Here is a 23,814-nt window from a genome sequence, read left to right as displayed (position 1 = left end):
AAAAAAATGGGTTTATTATTGTAAAGAAAAAAATGGGTTTATTATTGTAAAGAAAAAAATGGGTTTATTGTAAAGGAAAAAGAAATTGGTTTATTGTAAAGAAAAAAATGGATTTATTGTAAAGAAAAAAATGGAAAAGTTACAAATTATGAAAACATGAGAAAATATTGAGTTTATGTTTTGGAATGGATAATTAAAAAGAATCGGCCAAGACAATTGTCTTTTGTGATGATAGTGGAACAGTGCTTTCCAAAAATGAGCAAAAGTCGGCATGAAGCTGAGATTGTGATAAAATGAATACGAGTACATCCGTGTTCTTTCTCAGAAGAATATTATTGGTTGATTGCCAGAAATACTGACTGGTAAAGCTGCCTGGGGGAGACATTGAAAGTATACCAGAAGCCTCATGCTTAAGAATATACCAGTTCCAACCACGAACATTTATCAATAAAGAAACTAAATTAAATATTACTTGAATATTATAATGAAGACCACTCAGTTACTTCAAATGAATTCATTTCATAGGACATAGAATGTAGACAAATATTTGAGATATTACCAATGACACAAATGAATCATGTCGCCAACTATGCAAAGGAGTTGTTTTGTCTGCCAATCATTGATGGCAGTTGAGTGTTTTGATTAAAATATAATGGACAAAATTTCTGTCGTGGACATATGGTCAAGTTGACATGTCTTGAGAACTCCTATTCCATGCTACTGGTGATACTACTATTTTCATTCCACATGAAAATTATTCCAACTAGCGATTATTTCCCACATCCTCCATTCAGTGTTTGTGATGATCCAGCTATTTCTGACCCTTGTGAAAGTTGCTTCTTTTGCTGATAATCTTAACAATTCTCCAATTCTTGACTTCTAACTGTGCTCCTGCTATTTCTGTCATTCACATTTTTCAGTCTTTTCCATTTCAGAAGATCAAAATGTTCCATTTTTATTCTGGATTTTTACACAAGCCAAATCTGATCGGAAGACCCAGATTTCAGGGCAAAGTCACTAAATTATGGCGAGAATTGATTGTGAAAAAAACAAATTCTGTGAAGTCATTAAAAATGTTTTGTTTTTTTTCTTAAATATTTTATATGATGAATTATTATTGAGTTAAAATCTATTTTTTTAATAGAAATTGTTCCAGACAAGGCATGAAGCCACTTGATGTAAAATAAAAAAAAATACTACTTTAAGGTTAAAAACTTGCCAACGATAAATGTTAGATCAAATAGATTCTGACTTAGAAACAGTAATTTTTCCCTTATTATGACGTGAATGAATTGTGAGAAAAAACTCTGTTTAGTCATTAAAAATGTTTGTTTTTTTTTGTTAAATATTCTTACATGAGAAATCATTTTCAGTTAAAATCTATTTACCGGTATGCATGTAAACTTAAGAAATACACACTTTAAATGCCTTTATAATAGTAAATAGATTTAGGACATTCATTTTTGGTTTTAGTCTCAAGGGTTTCTTACTAACTCCACCTCACTTTATAATTTAAGGAGAGTAGAAAATGGATCTTGCATTTGCCGTCGGCAATCACGTAACTCTTACTTCTCTTATTTCGTCCTTTAGTCCTCGCATTCCATGACTGATGTTTCTAAAAAAAAAAAATTTTTTTTAGAAACATCAGTCATGGAATGCGAGGACTAAAGGACGAAATAAGAGAAGTAAGAGTTACGTGATTGCCGACGGCAAATGCAAGATCCATTTTCTACTCTCCTTAAATTATAAAGTGAGGTGGAGTTAGTAAGAAACCCTTGAGACTAAAACCAAAAATGAATGTCCTAAATCTATTTACTATTATAAAGGCATTTAAAGTGTGTATTTCTTAAGTTTACATGCATACCGGTAAATAGATTTTAACTGAAAATGATTTCTCATGTAAGAATATTTAACAAAAAAAAACAAACATTTTTAATGACTAAACAGAGTTTTTTCTCACAATTCATTCACGTCATAATTTATTGACATTGCCGATTTCAATTGGTAAAATATCAACCTTGGTAAAATGGAGGAGACGGAAGGCTAGGGATTGTTCAGTTCGCACAAGATTCACTACCCCTAATTTTAGATATAAACCAAAAAGTGTCATTTAGTTATGTTCCTGGGTGGGAGGATATTTCTAATGCAATCGAGACAAGGTTACTGGTTGAGCAGATCTAATGTTGTAAAATACAAAACAATGAAACAAACACAACACTAAAATGTTACGTTGGAACATGTTCAAGACGTTTTTTTTTGTAATAAGGTTTTAATTAAGAAAAGAATTTACAAATATATTCATTTTATATTCATATTTTTAAATAATGTTTACATTACATCATATTTTTAAATAATGTTTACATTACATCATATTTTAAATAATGTTTACATTACATCATATTTTAAATTATGTTTACATTGCATCATATTTTTAAATAATGTTTACATTACATCATATTTTAAATAATGTTTACATTACATCATATTTTTAAATAATGTTTACATTAAATCATATTTTTAAATAATGTTTACATTACATCATATTTTTAAATAATGTTTACATTACATCATATTTTTAAATAATGTTTACATTACATCATATTTTTAAATAATGTTTACATTACATCATAATTTTAAATAATGTTTACATTACATCATATTTTAAATAATGTTTACATTACATCATATTTTTAAATAATGTTTACATTACATCATAATTTTAAATAATGTTTACATTACATCATATTTTAAATAATGTTTACATTAAATCATATTTTTAAATAATGTTTACATTAAATCATATTTTTAAATAATGTTTACATTACATCATATTTTTAAATAATGTTTACATTACATCATATTTTTAAATAATGTTTACATTACATCATATTTTTAAATAATGTTTACATTACATCATATTTTTAAATAATGTTTACATTACATCATATTTTTAAATAATGTTTACATTACATCATATTTTAAATAATGTTTACATTACATATTTTTAAATAATGTTTACATTACATCATAATTTTAAATAATGTTTACATTACATCATATTTTAAATAATGTTTACATTAAATCATATTTTTAAATAATGTTTACATTAAATCATATTTTTAAATAATGTTTACATTACATCATATTTTTAAATAATGTTTACATTACATCATATTTTTAAATAATGTTTACATTAAATCATAATTTTAAATAATGTTTACATTGCATCATATTTTTAAATAATGTTTACATTACATCATATTTTAAATAATGTTTACATTACATCATATTTTTAAATAATGTTTACATTAAATCATATTTTTAAATAATGTTTACATTACATCATATTTTAAATAATGTTTACATTACATCATATTTTTAAATAATGTTTACATTAAATCATATTTTTAAATAATGTTTACATTACATCATAATTTTAAATAATGTTTACATTGCATCATATTTTTAAATAATGTTTACATTACATCATATTTTAAATAATGTTTACATTACATCATATTTTTAAATAATGTTTACATTAAATCATATTTTTAAATAATGTTTACATTACATCATATTTTAAATAATGTTTACATTACATCATATTTTTAAATAATGTTTACATTAAATCATATTTTTAAATAATGTTTACATTACATCATATTTTTAAATAATGTTTACATTAAATCATATTTTTAAATAATGTTTACATTACATCATATTTTAAATAATGTTTACATTACATCATATTTTAAATAATGTTTACATTGCATCATATTTTAAATTATGTTTACATTGCATCATATTTTTAAATAATGTTTACATTACATCATATTTTAAATAATGTTTACATTACATCATATTTTTAAATAATGTTTACATTACATCATATTTTTAAATAATGTTTACATTACATCATATTTTAAATAATGTTTACATTACATCATATTTTAAATTATGTTTACATTTCATCATATTTTTAAATAATGTTTACATTACATCATATTTTAAATAATGTTTACATTACATCATATTTTTAAATAATGTTTACATTAAATCATATTTTTAAATAATGTTTACATTACATCATATTTTTAAATAATGTTTACATTAAATCATATTTTTAAATAATGTTTACATTACATCATATTTTAAATAATGTTTACATTACATCATATTTTAAATAATGTTTACATCATATTTTAAATAATGTTTACATCATATTTTTAAATAATGTTTACATTACATCATATTTTTAAATAATGTTTACATTACATCATATTTTAAATAATGTTTACATTACATCATATTTTAAATAATGTTTACATCATATTTTAAATAATGTTTACATCATATTTTTAAATAATGTTTACATTACATCATATTTTTAAATAATGTTTACATTACATCATAATTTTAAATAATGTTTACATTAAATCATATTTTAAATAATGTTTACATCATAATTTTAAATAATGTTTACATTACATCATATTTTTAAATAATGTTTACATTACATCATATTTTTAAATAATGTTTACATTACATCATATTTTTAAATAATGTTTACATTACATCATAATTTTAAATAATGTTTACATTACATCATAATTTTAAATAATGTTTACATTACATCATATTTTGAAATAATGTTTACATTACATCATATTTTTAAATAATGTTTACATTACATCATATTTTTAAATAATGTTTACATTACATCATATTTTGAAATAATGTTTACATTACATCATAATTTTAAATAATGTTTACATTACATCATATTTTTAAATAATGTTTACATTACATCATATTTTTAAATAATGTTTACATTACATCATATTTTTAAATAATGTTTACATTAAATCATATTTTTAAATAATGTTTACATTACATCATATTTTAAATAATGTTTACATTACATCATATTTTTAAATAATGTTTACATTACATCATATTTTAAATAAAGTTTACATTACATCATATAGTTAAATAATGTTTACATTACATCATATTTTTAAATAATGTTTACATTACATCATAATTTTAAAAAAAGTTTACATTGCATCATATTTTAAATAATGTTTACATTACATCATATTTTAAATAATGTTTACATCATATTTTAAATAATGTTTACATCATATTTTTAAATAATGTTTACATTACATCATATTTTTAAATAATGTTTACATTACATCATAATTTTAAATAATGTTTACATTGCATCATATTTTAAATAATGTTTACATTACATCATATTTTAAATAATGTTTACATTACATCATATTTTTAAATAATGTTTACATTACATCATATTTTTAAATAATGCTTACATTACATCATATTTTTAAATAATGTTTACATTACATCATAATTTTAAATAATGTTTACATTACATCATAATTTTAAATAATGTTTACATTACATCATATTTTAAATAAAGTTTACATTACATCATATTTTTAAATAATGTTTACATTACATCATATTTTTAAATAATGTTTACATTACATCATATTTTTAAATAATGTTTACATTACATCATAATTTTAAATAATGTTTACATTACATCATATTTTTAAATAATGTTTACATTACATCATATTTTTAAATAATGTTTACATTACATCATAATTTTAAATAATGTTTACATTGCATCATATTTTAAATAATGTTTACATTACATCATATTTTTAAATAATGTTTACATTACATCATATTTTTAAATAATGTTTACATTACATCATATTTTTAAATAATGTTTACATTACATCATATTTTAAATAAAGTTTACATTACATCATATAGTTAAATAATGTTTACATTACATCATATTTTTAAATAATGTTTACATTACATCATAATTTTAAAAAAAGTTTACATTGCATCATATTTTAAATAATGTTTACATTACATCATATTTTTAAATAATGTTTACATCATATTTTAAATACTGTTTACATTACATCATATTTTAAATAATGTTTACATTACATCATAATTTTAAATAATGTTTACATTACATCATAATTTTAAATAATGTTTACATTGCAACATATTTTAAATAAAGTTTACATTACATCATATTTTTAAATAATGTTTACATTACATCATATTTTTAAATAATGTTTACATTACATCATATTTTAAATAATCTTTACATCATATTTTAAATAATGTTTACATTGCATCATATTTTTAAATAATGTTTACATTACATCATATTTTAAATAATGTTTACATTACATCATATTTTAAATAATGTTTACATTACATCATATTTTTAAATAATGTTTACATTACATCATATTTTTAAATAATGTTTACATTACATCATATTTTTAAATAATGTTTACATTACATCATAATTTTAAATAATGTTTACATTGCATCATATTTTAAATAATGTTTACATTACATCATATTTTTAAATAATGTTTACATTACATCATATTTTTAAATAATGTTTACATTACATCATAATTTTAAATAATGTTTACATTACATCATATTTTTAAATAATGTTTACATTACATCATATTTTTAAATAATGTTTACATTACATCATATTTTTAAATAATGTTTACATTACATCATATTTTTAAATAATGTTTACATTACATCATATAGTTAAATAATGTTTACATTACATCATAATTTTAAATAATGTTTACATTGCAACATATTTTAAATAATGTTTACATTACATCATATTTTTAAATAATGTTTACATTACATCATATTTTTAAATAATGTTTACATTACATCATATTTTTAAATAATGTTTACAGTACATCATAATTTTAAATAATGTTTACATTACATCATATTTTTAAATAATGTTTACATTACATCATATTTTTAAATAATGTTTACATTACATCATAATTTTAAATAATGTTTACATTACATCATATTTTAAATAATGTTTACATTACATCATATTTTAAATAATGTTTACATTACATCATATTTTAAATAATGTTTACATCATATTTTAAATAATGTTTACATCATATTTTTAAATAATGTTTACATTACATCATATTTTTAAATAATGTTTACATTACATCATAATTTTAAATAATGTTTACATTGCATCATATTTTAAATAATGTTTACATTACATCATATTTTAAATAATGTTTACATTACATCATATTTTAAATAATGTTTACATTACATCATATTTTTAAATAATGTTTACATTACATCATATTTTCTAAATAATGTTTACATTACATCATAATTTTAAATAATGTTTACATTGCATCATATTTTAAATAATGTTTACATTACATCATATTTTAAATAATGTTTACATTACATCATATTTTTAAATAATGTTTACATTACATCATATTTTTAAATAATGTTTACATTACATCATATTTTTAAATAATGTTTACATTACATCATAATTTTAAATAATGTTTACATTACATCATATAGTTAAATAATGTTTACATTACATCATATTTTTAAATAATGTTTACATTACATCATATTTTTAAATAATGTTTACATTACATCATATTTTTAAATAATGTTTACATTACATCATATAGTTAAATAATGTTTACATTACATCATATAGTTAAATAATGTTTACATTACATCATATTTTTTAAATAATGTTTACATTACATCATATTTTTAAATAATCTTTACATTACATCATATTTTTAAATAATGTTTACATTACATCATATTTTTAAATAATGTTTACATTACATCATATTTTTAAATAATGTTTACATTACATCATATTTTAAATAATGTTTACATTACATCATATTTTTAAATAATGTTTACATTACATCATAGTTTTAAATAATTTTTACATTACATCATATTTTAAATAATGTTTACATTACATCATATTTTTAAATAATGTTTACATTACATCATATTTTTAAATAATGTTTACATTGCATCATATTTTAAATAATGTTTACATTACATCATATTTTAAATAATGTTTACATTACATCATATTTTTAAATAATGTTTACATTACATCATATTTTTAAATAATGTTTACATTACATCATATTTTTAAATAATGTTTACATTACATCATATTTTTAAATAATGTTTACATTACATCATATAGTTAAATAATGTTTACACTACATCATATAGTTAAATAATGTTTACATTACATCATATTTTTTAAATAATGTTTACATTACATCATATTTTTAAATAATGTTTACATTACATCATATAGTTAAATAATGTTTACATTACATCATATAGTTAAATAATGTTTACATTACATCATATTTTTTAAATAATGTTTACATTACATCATATTTTAAATAATCTTTACATTACATCATATTTTTAAATAATGTTTACATTACATCATATTTAAAATAATGTTTACATTAAATCATATTTTAAATAATGTTTACATTACATCATATTTTTAAATAATGTTTACATTACATCATAGTTTTAAATAATTTTTACATTACATCATAATTTTAAATAATGTTTACATTACATCATATTTGTAAATAATGTTTACATTACATCATATTTGTAAATAATGTTTACATTACATCATATTTTTAAATAATGTTTACATTACATCATATTTTTAAATAATGTTTACATTACATCATATTTTTAAATAATGTTTACATTACATCATATTTTAAATAATGTTTACATTACATCATATTTTAAATAATGTTTACATTACATCATATTTTTAAATAATGTTTACATTACATCATATTTTTAAATAATGTTTACATTACATCATAATTTTAAATAATGTTTACATTACATCATATTTTAAATAATGTTTACATTACATCATATTTTTTAATAATGTTTACATAAAACCATCGTGAACGACTCCATTCTGTATGAATTGATATGAAAATAAACAATTTTTTTATTAAATCTTTTTGAGTTATTCATTAAATTTAGCAGACAACCTAAATACTCATTCCACTGACAAAATTTGGTTTATATAAAAACAATTAAATCATCTAATTATGTTTAAATAAATATGTAAGTAAATTACTAAATTTCTTTAATTGAAAAATTGTTATTCTTGTCCAGAATTTCCTTTTATATTAATATAAAAATAATGAAAAATGTGTATGTGCTCATGACAAATGAAAATATCATATTCTAAAAATCATGTAAATTGTTTTATTTATATAAAGATAATCATTTTTAAGCCATTAATGGAAATTCATAGGCATTACAACATAAATCTAGTATGAATGATTGTTGAGTTACCTCCCTTTGTTGCTTAAGATTTTTTTTTTTTAATGGTAGGCGAGACAATCACTATTCAAGTACACATAAAATTTGACTTCTTGATTTAATAATGAAACTACTTCATCAATTAATGTAATTTTTGGAATATGACATTTTTGTTTCATCATGGGTATGTACATCATGAAGATATTTTTGTTGTTTTTTAATTTTGGCAGGATTTTGGTCAAGAAAATATCTGATAAATTATGAAGTGAAAATATTAAAATAATTTTATTTGAAAGAATATTAAGATTTTTATTGTAGTGAAAATATTAAAATAAGACGTTTTATTTGAAAGAATATTAAGATTTTTATTGTAGTGAAAATATTAAAATAATTTTATTTGAAAGAATATTAAAAGTTTTATTGTAGTGAAAATATTAAAATAATTTTATTTGAAAGAATATTAAGATTTTTATTGTAGTGAAAATATTAAAATAAGACGTTTTATTTGAAAGAATATTAAGATTTTTATTGTAGTGAAAATATTAAAATAATTTTATTTGAAAGAATATTAAGATTTTTATTGTAGTGAAAATATTAAAATAAGACGTTTTATTTGAAAGAATATTAAGATTTTTATTGTAGTGAAAATATTAAAATAATTTTATTTGAAAGAATATTAAGATTTTTATTGTAGTGAAAATATTAAAATAAGACGTTTTATTTGAAAGAATATTAAGATTTTTATTGTAGTGAAAATATTAAAATAATTTTATTTGAAAGAATATTAAGATTCTTATTGTAGTGAAAATATTAAAATAATTTTATTTGAAAGAATATTGAGATTTTTATTGTAGTGAAAATATTAAAATAAGACGTTTTATTTGAAAGAATATTAAGATTTTTATTGTAGTGAAAATATTAAAATAATTTTATTTGAAAGAATATTAAGATTTTTATTGTAGTGAAAATATTAAAATAAGACGTTTTATTCGAAAAAATATTAAGATTTTTATTGTAGTGAAAATATTAAAATAATTTTATTTGAAAGAATATTAAGAGTTTTATTGTAGTGAAAATATTAAAATAATTTTATTTGAAAGAATATTAAGATTTTTATTGTAGTGAAAATATTAAAATAATTTTATTTGAAAGAATATTAAGAGTTTTATTGTAGTGAAAATATTAAAATAATTTTATTTGAAAGAATATTAAGATTTTTATTGTAGTGAAAATATTAAAATAAGACGTTTTATTTGAAAGAATATTAAGATTTTTATTGTAGTGAAAATATTAAAATAAGACGTTTTATTTGAAAGAATATTAAGATTTTTATTGTAGTGAAAATATTAAAATAAGACGTTTTATTTGAAAGAATATTAAGATTTTTATTGTAGTGAAAATATTAAAATAAGACGTTTTATTTGGAAGAATATTAAGATTTTTATTGTAGTGAAAATATTAAAATAAGACGTTTTATTTGAAAGAATATTAAGATTTTTATTGTAGTGAAAATATTAAAATAAGACATTTTATTTGAAAGAATATTAAGATTTTTATTTATGCAAAACTCAAAAAACGTACAGGACATTTCTGACAATTTTTATATGAACAATAGCATTGAAAATCCATTTCTGGCCTTCTTTTTGTTGAATTAGGTACAGATTTTTTGCAAAATTATAATTTTTGAGAATTTGTGGAGGATGTGAGTGATGAACATGTTGAGGTTCCATCAGGATATTTCAGTGATGGAGAAATGTTTTAAAGAAAAAATGGTATGTTGGCAAACTATTGCTGGAATATAAAAAGGGAAGACGTCACTCAACACAAAAGGATTAATAGGACAAATGTTGTTTGAACTGACAATTCTGAGTTTTTTATTCATAATCAAATTGTGTGTTCATCAACGTTTCTTCTTTATTGTAAAACTTTTTCTGAATGAAGGAAATTAATAAATAAAATACTAGTACAATATTTGAAAAACACAACATATTTTCAAATATTGTACTAGTATTTTATTTATTAATTTCATTCGTCTAAAAGAAGTCTTGCAATAAAGACAAAACGTTGTTGAACTTGGTTTCTTCCTTTTTTTTATCTCTCTATTTCTATTATTCTCATATATATATATATATCAATAACAAAAAATTACCTTGATAAGTGAAAAGTAGGCTTCTAGAATATCATCAAGCGCCGTGTATTCTTTACGGAAAATATGAGGCTCCAACAATTCAAGCAATCCCAAAACGTAAGAAAAAAGCAATAAGTAATTGCGGATCTTCATTTCGTGGATGGAGAATTGAGTTTTCCCTTGCAGTAAAGCTGCTATCAATGGTAATTGGCTGTCAAGAAAAACAAAAAGATTTCATTTCATTTTGAAGAACAATCTCAGTTTTTTACAAATATTCATTAAGAAATAAATTTGGTGCAGAAGAACAAAAATACAGAAAAATCTGACGTATGTACCAGTCATGGATCGAAAAGAGCATATTCCAAAACTCAAGTAGTGTTATTTTATATAGAAAATAATTTTTTATTTTTTACAATTTTTAATGATTAATAGTAAATTGTAGCCATTAAATGTCTTATTTTGATCTCTATTTCTGGAGAGGTTGTTAAAGGGAGGTAGCCAGTGATATTTATTAAAGATGGTCACGTGACACTCCATCCTCGATTTCTCATAAAATTTGATTTAAAAAAAATTTTTTAAACTACTTTATCAATTTACATGATTTTTTTAATATGACATTTTCATTTTGTAACTGATACATACATCATGAAAATTTTTCTGTATTTGTTTTTAATGCAGGTTAAATTCAGGACTTGTACTATAAATGAAAGTAATAAAAATAAATTAAACTATTTTAAGAAATCACAAAATAATGTTGATGACAATTGTCTTGATAATTTTTGATTTTATGATAATTACGGAAATAATTTTATGATAATTACGAAAATAAATGTTTTGATTTTTATGATAGAATTTGTCAAATCTTTAGTGAACACAAATTCTATCCGTAACAATTGTTGGTTGCTTATATTGCAACAAGTTCATAAATTTACATACCCTAACCTGACAAAATTAAATTTAATGACTAAAAATAATTAAATTTAGGTGTTAAAATCTTATTTTAAAAAAAAATTTATAAAACAAATGATGGCAAATAGTTAACAAACATGAAAATATTCATGGGATTTAAAGATGAATTTTATTGCAAATCCAAGTTTTTTTTTTTACAATAAAACTACTTCATTAAATTATTTTTAAAAATATAAATACTTATAATTTTTTATAAGGAATTAAAAACAAAAAGGGGAGAAAAGAATGAGGAAAACAAAAATGAAAATAAAAAACAAAAGCTCCAGGAAAAAACTGAATAGAAAAATAACAGTTTCCACTTAGCATAAAACTTATGTTCAATAAAAGTTTTGCTAGTTAATTAAATGTTATTCATTATCAACGGCTTGTTTGTCTTTACATTACAAAAAACGTTATATATATATATATATATATATATATATATATATATATATATGAAGTTGGACTTAAAAAAAAAAACTATTTCTTATCTTGGGCAATTGGGCAACTCACCGAAGAATGAGCAATGGATGTTCAGCTGCCAATTTCCGACTAGCATTGTTCGCATCATACATTCGGTTCTCAGATGCTTTTCCTGGCACTGCATTGCCCAAACTCGATAATAAACGATGAGAAATCATATCAAGCTGAAAACAAATGAATTCATTCAATTTTCATTAAATGCAACAAATTTCAATTAAAAAAAAAAAAAAAAATGGGGTTTTGCTTAAACAGAATTCTTACAAAATTATGGTTTATTCATTTTACTGAATTATGAAGCATTATTAAATTTGTCTTTTTTTACTAACGATAGGCAATTTATCAGTGTCAAAAGTAAAGATTGTATTCATGAGATGGAAGTGATAGTCAGTTGAAAGATGAAGAATATTATGAGAAGATTGAAAATGATTAATGGAATAAGTATTTTCTTTTATCTTAACCCTGCGTTAGTTCTATGGGAGGTTTTGTCACGTTTGCTTAAGTACTCCTAATTCCTAGTTGGCAACTGAAGTTCCTTTCCTTCCTCCTAGTATTCTCTTGACTCAGTGAGGGTATAGCACACATGGTATGGCACAGGTGTATCGCAGTTTTCCTTGGAGGTAAACGTCGCTTTGTCCTCCTGGGGTGTCCAGTCACCTCAGCTGACTAACGTAGGTATGATTTTATGATTTATATATTTTGTATTTTTCCATTGGGAATGAAAATTTTTATATATAAACGCATATTATGTATAATTAGGTTAATCTGTAATATTTAATATAGAATTAATACATTTTGGTATTTTCTTTATCAAAAGTTTTGATGGGATTATTAATTTATTTACAATTTATTACTCTTTCAGTTTTGAGCTTAGCTAATGTAATATCTTAATTTTTCTTTAGTTTTATCATTTATTTTATTGTATTATTTTATATTAATATCAACAAAATACAAGTGATTCAAACTGGGCTGTAGATATATCCTGAACCAGCAGGATAGCTATATATTACAAAATTATAACACTATAAACATTTTTGTATTGGGGTGTAAAAACACCTCATGGAACTAACCATATTTGAAACACCCAGGTGACTAACGCTAGGTGAATAAAGGCCATAAGTATGAAAAATGATGATACAGTGGTTAATGGCACCAACTATAGACTTGTCATGTTCAAGTTCAGTCAGAGCTTGTGAATCACTTTTCACTTATAAAATTTATTAACGTATCTTTCTTGAATCGGAGTCTCAAATCTTGGTCAGGCAACTAATCTGAAAGGAAAACCTACAAACTAACAACATTGTGATACGATATCACAATTTTCAGTCTCGTTGTAAAATGATGTTCTGAAAAGCTACAGGATTGTTTGAAGAGGCAGCAGTTGCCAATGTTCAATTATGAAGGGTGGGACGCATACAAAAAAGGAGAAAAGCTATGAGAATATTATATACGTTTTTGAGACACGTTCTGTTGTGCGAGACTGAAGATGATCTGGCTACTCACCTGGCTTGTGCTCATTTGTGTCGTATACGTGTCATTCAGTAAAAGGCTGGGGTCCTGTAACCAACTTAGCAGGAACGGGTATTGGAGGTAGAGTTCAAGCAAAGTGTGCAGATACAGTTTTGACTCAGAACTGGGGAAAAAAGTAAAACTATATTAATAAACTATATTAATAAAACTATATTAATAAAACTATATTAATAAACTATATTAATAAAACTATATTAATAAACTATATTAATAAAACTATATTAATAAACTATATTAATAAACTATATCCATAAACTATATCCATAAACTATATTAATAAATCTATATTAATAAAACTATATTAATAAAACTATATTAATAAACTATATTAATAAACTATATTAATAAACTATATTAATAAACTATATTAATAAACTATATTAATAAACTATATTAATAAACTATATTAATAAACTATATTAATAAACTATATTAATAAAACTATATTAATAAATCTATATTAATAAATCTATATTAATAAACTATATTAATAAAACTATATTAATAAAACTATATTCATAAACTATATTCATAAACTATATTCATAAACTATATTCATAAACTATATTCATAAATCTATATTAATAAAACTATTAATAAAACTATATTAATAAAACTATATTAATAAAACTATATTAATAAACTATATTAATAAAACTATATTAATAAACTATATTAATAAACTATATTAATAAACTATATTAATAAACTATATTCATAAACTATATTCATAAATCTATATTAATAAAACTATTAATAAAACTATATTAATAAACTATATTAATAAAACTATATTAATAAAACTATATTAATAAAACTATATTAATAAAACTATATTAATAAAACTATATTAATAAAACTATATTAATAAAACTATATTAATAAAACTATATTAATAAAACTATATTAATAAAACTATATTAATAAACTATATTAATAAACTATATTAATTAACTATATTAATAAAACTATATTAATAAAACTATATTAATAAATCTATATTAATAAAACTATATTAATAAATCTATATTAAAAAAACTATATTAATAAACTATATTAATAAACTATATTAATAAAACTATATTAATAAAACTATTAATAAACTATATTAATAAAACTATATTAAAAAAACTATTAATAAAACTATATTAATAAACTATATTAATAAACTATATTAATTAACTATATTAATAAACTATATTAATTAACTATATTAATAAACTATATTAATAAACTATATTAATAAAACTATATTAATAAAACTATATTAATAAAACTATATTAATAAATCTATATTAATAAAACTATATTAATAAACTATATTAATAAACTATATTAATAAAACTATATTAATAAAACTATATTAATAAATCTATATTAATAAAACTATATTAATAAACTATATTAATAAAACTATATTAATAAAACTATTAATAAACTATATCAATAAAACTATATTAAAAAAACTATTAATAAAACTATATTAATAAAACTATATTAATAAAACTATATTAATAAAACTATATTAATAAAACTATATTAATAAAACTATATTAATACACTATAATAATAAACTATATTAATAAACTATATTAATAAAACTATATTAATAAACTATATTAATAAACTATATTAATAAACTATATTAATAAACTATATTAATAAAACTATATTAATAAACTATATTAATAAACTATATTAATAAAACTATATTAATAAAACTATATTAATAAAACTATATTAATACAACTATATTAATACAACTATATTAATAAATTATATTAATAAAACTATTAATAAAACTATATTAATAAACTATATTAATAAACTATATTAAGAAACTATATTAAGAAAACTATATTAATAAACTATATTAAGAAAACTATATTAATACACTATATTAATAAAACTATATTAATAAACTATATTAATAAACTATATTAATAAAACTATATTAATAAAACTAAATTAATAAACTATATTAATAAAACTATATTAATAAAACTATATTAATAAACTATATTAATAAAACTATATTAATAAAACTATATGAATAAAACTATATGAATAAAACTATATTAATAAACCATATTAATAAACCATATTAATAAACTATATTAATAAACTATATTAAGAAAACTACATTAATAAAACTATATTAATAAAACTATATTAATAAACTATATTAATAAAACTATTAATAAACTATATTAGTAAACTATATTAATAAAACTATATTAATACAACTATAATAATTAAACTATATTAGTAAATTATATTAATAAAACTATTAATAAAACTATATTAATAAAACTATATTAATAAAACTATATTAATAAACTATATTAATAAAACTATATTAATAAACTATATTAATAAAACTATGTATAAAACTATATTAATAAAACTATATTAATAAAACTATTAATAAAACTATATTAATAAAACTATTAATAAAACTATTAATAAAACTATATTAATAAAACTATTAATAAAACTATATTAATAAAACTATATTAATAAAACTATATTAATAAAACTATATTAATAAAACTATATTAATAAAACTATTAATAAAACTATATTAATAAAACTATTAATAAAACTATTAATAAAACTATATTAATAAAACTATATTAATAAAACTATATTAATAAAACTATATTAATAAAACTATTAATAAAACTATTAATAAAACTATTAATAAAACTATATTAATAAAACTATTAATAAAACTATATTAATAAACTATATTAATAAAACTATATTAATAAAACTATATTAATAAAACAATATTAATAAAACTATATTAATAAAACTATATTCATAAAACTATATTAATAAAACTATATTAATAAAACTATTAATAAAACTATTAATAAAACTATTAATAAAACTATTAATAAAACTATTAATAAAACTATATTAATAAACTATATTAATAAAACTATATTAATAAAACTATTAATAAAAGTATATTAATAAAACTATTAATAAAAGTATATTAATAAACTATATTAATAAACTATATTAATAAATCTATATTAATAAAACTATATTAATAAAACAATATTAATAAACTATATTAATAAAACTATATGAATAAAACTATATTAATAAAACTATATTAATAAACTATATTAATAAAACTATATTAATAAACTACATTAATAAAACTATATTAATAAACTACATTAATAAAACTATATTAATAAAACTATATTAATAAAACTATATTAATAAAACTATATTAATAAAACTATATTCATAAACTATATTAATAAAACTATATTAATAAAACTATATTAATAAACTATATTAAGAAAACTATATTAATAAAACTATATTAATAAAACTATATTAATAAAACTATATTAATAAAACTATATGAATAAAACTATATTAATAAAACTATATTAATAAAACTATATTAATAAAACTATATTAATAAAACTATATTAATAAAGCTAATCAAGAACCTAGATTAGCTATATTAATATAATTTTATTAATATTTAATATTTATTATAAGCAATTGGCCCTGATGGCATTCCAGCTATAGTGCTGAAAAAGCTCCAACCAGAACTTGGCCCCATACTTACAAAACTGTTTAAGCGTTGCCTTAAGGAACATCCTGGAAAACCTCATCAGTATGCCCTGTATTTAAGAATTCAGGTGAAAAGTCATCTCCCTCTCAGTACAGACCAATAAGTCTCCTGTGTGTCATGAGTAAGTTGTTGGAATCCATATTAAATAAAGAAGTAGTTAACCACCTCAGCAGAAACAACCTTCTTAGTGACATGCAGTATGGTTTCCGCTCTGCAAGATCTACAGCAGATGTGCTAACGGTTATATCACATAGGATTAGTGAATCTCTTGACAAAGGTTTCCTTTCCAGGGCAATTGCTCTTGACATATCGAAGGCCTTTGATAAGGTATGGCATTAGGGCCTACTTCACAAGATTTCCAGCTATGGTATAACTGGAAATGATTTCTTAATTATTAAATCATTTCTCTCCGATAGGTTCATAAGAGTAGTGGCAGAAATCAGAGGCCTACAGTATTAATGCTGGAGTCCCTCAAGGGTCCATCCTGGGCCCAACTCTCTTCCTGATCTTCATCAATGATCTCCCAAAACACATACTTAAATCATTCATTGATATCTATGCTGATGACACGACCATCTATAGCAACACATCAAAGGACGTAAATTACAAGGTTCGCTCTGATTCTCTCTCCTCTGATCTTGAGTGCGTGGTACAGTGGGGGAAAAGGTGGCTGGTTACTTTTAATGCATCTAAAACCAAGCTCCTATCTTTACATCATCAACACTCTGCTTCCCATCTGGCATCAATTGAAATGGATGGCTCTCGTCTTGGGGAGGCTCTATGTTTTGACAAGCTTCTGGGTTTGACCTTTACTCCTGATCTGAAATGGAACACGTACATCAGGTCTGTTTCCAAAGATGCTGGGAAAATGGTGGGATCCTTCTACCAACTCCAGAAAATATCTCACTACTGATGCAATTCCCTATCTATATAAAAGCCAAGTACGTCCAAGGATGGAATACTGCTGCCATATCTGGGCAGGAGCTGCTAAAAGCAGCCTATCCTGCCTTGACAGAGTACAAAATAGACTTCGTGGCTTAGTGGGGGATGCCCTTTTCTCTACCCTGCAACCTCTCTCCCACAGAAGAGACGTTGCAAGCTTGTCTTTGTTTTATCGTTATTTCCATGACAAGTGCTCGTCTGAGCTCCAATCACTGGTCCCTCCTTGCCAATCTTTCACGAAAAACACCCGTCTAGCTGAAACTACTGTCATTAATTTTCCCCACTCTTTATTTGTGCCTGAATCCAAACGTAGATTCCATGAGCAGAGCTTCTTTCTCAGAAGTGCACAACTGTGGAACTCTCTTCTGTTTGCCTGTTTCCCACCTGACTACAACTTGGATGTCTTCAAGTCCAACATAAACAAATTTCTGACAAACCGCTCCCTTAAGTAAGACACTCTACCAAATCTCCAATACTAATGATTACTACAATACTATCTCATTGATTACTGTACACGCAATAACTCTTATCCCCAACTGGCTTCCGGGCCTTGATAAGTGGTGACCTCTATGTAAAAAAAAAATATATATATATATATATATATATATATATATTAATAGTGATGACAAAAGGAAATAAAACTATATTAACAGCGATGACAAAAAAAAGGAAAAAAAATTGGGTGCTTATCCAGAATTCACCTTGATATTAAAAGAACAAAAAAGAAAAATATGTATAATGTACTTAACCCATGACGAAATGAAAACATATTCCAAAAATCATGTTAATTGATCAAATAATTTTATTTTAATAAAGAAAATCATGTTTTAGTTTTTCTAGTGTCCCATGTTAAAAATATTTTTTTAAATCTCGCAAATTATTTGGAGTTATCTCCTTTGTTTTGAAGATGGCATTGCAATATTGTTAGTTTGGTCACAAAATTTGATTTTCTTATTTAAAAATAAAATTTTATCAAGTACTTTATCTACTATGCCACAAGAACCGAATCCAATCCTTAGTGCTGGTGATAATCAAAATACAATTGCAAATTACTTAGAACTTCTACCAGTTATGGCTGACAAAACAAGAGCATGCAGCCTCCATGGATAAAAAAATAGGTTCTGTTCAAAATTCAATGCAGATTCTCAAGAAATGATCCCACTGATTATTTCTACGATTGGAATTTTACTTACTTTGTTTTGACGACACATTTTTCCAGGCGTTCGACGAGGTCATGCAGTTTTGTATTGTCGTTACACAAGCAACATTTGAGCAACTCAACACGACAACTTATGACGTCTGCTGCATCAGAGGAAACCTTTTGCTCTGCTGAATCATTGTTCTGCTCACTGGCTTCTTGGACGATGTAATCAAGGACAGACGACAATTGGTCAACAGACAAACCAAGCACATCTTCAGCTGGGAAGTTCTGAAAGGGAAATAAAAATCGCATGTAAAATATTTTAAACAAGAATTCTTTCTTGTATGTTAAAAAGAACAGAAATTAACAAAACAATATTATTCCAATAATAAAATTAAAAAGAAAATTCTAGTGTTGGCATCGACCGGTACTACATCAAATAGTCAAGGAGGATGAAAAGATAGTGGATAGAAAGCACTAACCAGACCTCCACTAGATGAGTGTGGTGAAGACTGGGACTATGACGGTGGGGGGTGGGCTATTGCCATCCAAATTCCAGTAAAGACCAATGGTTATTGCCAGTGAGAAATCGATGGTAAGCAGCTGTTGGGATAATGCAAAGTCATTTGCAAAGGTTATCGAGGTGAAGAGTACCGGAAATCTGGAGAGACTTGTTGCTATTCAGAGTCCAGGGAACACCACAAGTGTTGTTAGTATATAATTTCTGATGATGACCTGTATGAAAACTTCTAGTGAATAATGATAATAATCATCTAAGGCCATTTTTGTCGTCACCATGTTATGGCATGAAGTGTTAAGATATAACTCTTTGAAGAGAAAAAAATAAAATCACAAGAAAAATAAGAAAGCATAGTTTCGTAAGGTTTCGTAAAACTGATTTGGTCATGTTAAAAGAATGGATGAGTTGTTGGTTCTGTAGATGTAGAACAGTTAAAGTAGCAGGGGCAGTTAGCAGTGAATGACCAGGAAAAAAATCATAGCAAATGAATCGATTTGAAAACATAAAGCAAACAAAAATACAACGATGACGCAAACAATAAAAGTATTTATATCTTTATTTATTGATCGTGTTTAGTTTGTATTTTTTGTATATGAAAATTGGTTTTTTGACTTTGCAGAACATAATCAAGTTTTGAAAATGAAAACATCAATGCCTAATGCATTTTAGGTCGGGAAGCCACTATCCTCAGACAGCCTGAACTGGTAGCACCAGACTATAAAAAAAAAGCTGTTGAGTTTGAGAACCAAAATGAGAATACTTTAGAAACATGATACTCAATTCATATTCCAAGAGTAAAAACATTCCAGATGCCGTCTTGTAGCTTGACATACGATTATATAATAAATGAAAGTGGTTTTCAGACAGATATCTTCAAGTGTCACTTACCTTAAGTCCTTTCCTTTCTCGTCCTTGCCAAAGTTTCGGAATGTGAATGCAGGCCCACAGAAAATCCAGCACAGATGTAGAGTCATGTCTACAAGCAAAAATAAAAATTACAAAGGGGGATTTTTACACCGTATAAATGAAACAACAATTTCCGGATAAAATAAAAATGATTTGTGTAACTCTTCAGTTTTTGCACATTCCATACAATGAAGTGTTATATTACAATCTCACGGAAAACACGTTGCTAATAGTTTATTGTGATATCGACTCATACTGAATATATTTCTTTTCATTGGTTCGACCACTTTATATATAAATAATAAACTTTATATATAAATAATAAACTTTATATATAAATAATAAACTTTATATATAAATAATAAACTGGCAATCCACAGAAGGAAATTTTGTTGCATCCCACTTTCAGTTTTATAATTCATTATTTAAAATTTTTTTTTATATCATCTCCAACTCATGACTTTAAAAAAAAAAAAAACGATAAATTATACCCATAAAAAGAAAAAAAAGACGAAGCACTATTACAAGTAAATAATTTGTATAAATCTATAAATATAAAAGCGAAAATGTATGTGTGTATGTATGTGTGTGTGTGTGTATGTATGTATGTATTTGTGTGTGTATGTATGTTCGTTTTTTCTGTATGTCTATAAAAGGCTTTTTTCAGAGAAGCAATCGCTCGCTTCACAACTTTTAAAAACTTTTTATATCACATATAAATTGTAATATCTCACAGTTAACAACGAAGCTCCCCTGTCTATTTAATTTGCTCGATTTCGGGAAGATAAATATTCAACATTTGTCGCTCGCCGCATGTGGGTTAGTCTTTTTCCTATAACATCTTGGGGGAAAATAAAAGCGTTCAGCAGTAAATGAATACTATCCCGCAGTCAAACTTGACCTCATTAACTCATTAAAACGGGCACCTGCTAAATCCAAGTAATTAAATAAATTCAAATGTGTTTCCGTTAGCATGTCGCGGTGGGGCAATGGTTAACGTTGCACTTTTTTTTTTGCACTTTAATTTACAACTTTGCCTCAACGGTTCGGGTTCGATCCTCATACTTACTTTTTTTATTTTTTCAATTAAAATATAATGTATAATAAAAAATAATTCAATACAAAATTAATTGAAAAAAAATGAAAGCAATATTCTTTGCTTTTATGAATAAACTATAAGGAATAATTATTGGCCAATGTTTACAAAACTTTAAGAAAATTCAAATCAAGAAAAAAATTTAAAAAAACACTTATTGTAAGGTAAGTTTCATAATTATTTCGATAGCATGCAATTAACAGCAAAATGAAAAGAAAAATCTTTTAATGATTTTCTTTTTTTACACATTTTTTTTGTTCGAATCAAGATATTTCATTTTTGTTTCTTTTCATAAATCAATAGCAAATAAATGTTTTCTAAATGTTGCAATTTCATTGACGCAGCATTTCAGCACCTTTCAGCATTTTATATAAAGTGTCTGGAAAATTCTGGCAATAACACCGTCATTATTTTGCATGTTCTATATTCCCTCACGTTTTCCTCCACATAATGTCATTGCTCTCGTGTTGATAGAAGATTTTCTTCACCTTTGATTCGCACAGTGCATTAAAGAAAAAGAAAAAAAAAGGAGAACAGATGAAAGGAAGTTAACTTACTTGATGTGTTCATTTTTTTGCAACAACCTGTTAATACACCGATGAAGGGTTCCCCAGTGAGTTTGGTGGGTAAGGAGGGCCAGAAGGTAGGCCTGCTGCTGGGGGCTCTTGTTCCATGCACGGTCTGCACATTTGGTGCCATTATTCTGCTGCAACGATTTATGTTGTTTCGCAAAAAGAAGAAGTAATTGCAGATCGGGTGCAAGGCTAATCACCTCTGGATCAATCAGTGCTAACCAATCCACAAATAAACATGTGGCCGACGATGGAACTTTCAGGCTAAAAAAAAAAAAAAGAAAAAAAACAAGAAATGTTTAGAACAAGAGAAAATTTTCAATATTACATTACATTTGGTTGGTTTAGGGAGATATATGCAGAATAAGAAACTTTATTGGTTTGGTCACATTGAAAAAAAATGATGAAAGTGTGACGTTGTCGCTGGCCTTGGTAGAGGTCATCTTGGATAGCAATAGCACCTTTGAATAGTGGCAAGCACCACACAGACATTTAATATGAATTGAGATCAAAAAGTTATAAAGGAAGAAAATGGAGGATATTTATATGGAACATGCATAATAAAATGAAAATAAATTAAAAAATTAAGGGCATAGAAGGGTCACCAGGTAGCAAGTGCTACCTAAAATATAAACAGGTTTGTAAATGCAAAAATTGAGAAAAACGAAATTTTTTACACATTTTTATACAAGAAATAACAATATAAAAGT

At 22.6% G+C, this 23,814-nt stretch overlaps 1 protein-coding gene across 2 annotated transcripts in view; it reads right to left on the bottom strand.

Moving 5' to 3' along the window:
- Positions 1-23,814, bottom strand: part of LOC145286324 (integrator complex subunit 1-like) — a 179,609-nt gene that overhangs the window by 23,130 nt on the left and 132,665 nt on the right. For both annotated transcript variants that reach the window (XM_080135247.1, XM_080135246.1), the window contains 6 exons: positions 23,090-23,368; positions 21,419-21,506; positions 20,063-20,298; positions 14,294-14,423; positions 12,824-12,957; positions 11,384-11,573 (listed from right to left, as the gene is read on the bottom strand). In XM_080135247.1, the coding sequence (XP_079991373.1) occupies positions 11,384-11,573; positions 12,824-12,957; positions 14,294-14,423; positions 20,063-20,298; positions 21,419-21,506; positions 23,090-23,368 (1,057 nt within the window). The remainder of the gene's footprint in view (positions 1-11,383; positions 11,574-12,823; positions 12,958-14,293; positions 14,424-20,062; positions 20,299-21,418; positions 21,507-23,089; positions 23,369-23,814) is intronic.

The sequence above is a fragment of the Euprymna scolopes genome, chromosome 10 (genome assembly GCF_053919585.1).
Source record: "Euprymna scolopes isolate OS-2025 chromosome 10, ASM5391958v1, whole genome shotgun sequence".
NCBI lineage: Eukaryota > Metazoa > Mollusca > Cephalopoda > Sepiida > Sepiolidae > Euprymna > Euprymna scolopes.
The sequence above is the reverse complement of the archived record's forward strand: the minus strand, read 5'-3'. Positions and strand labels throughout refer to the sequence as shown.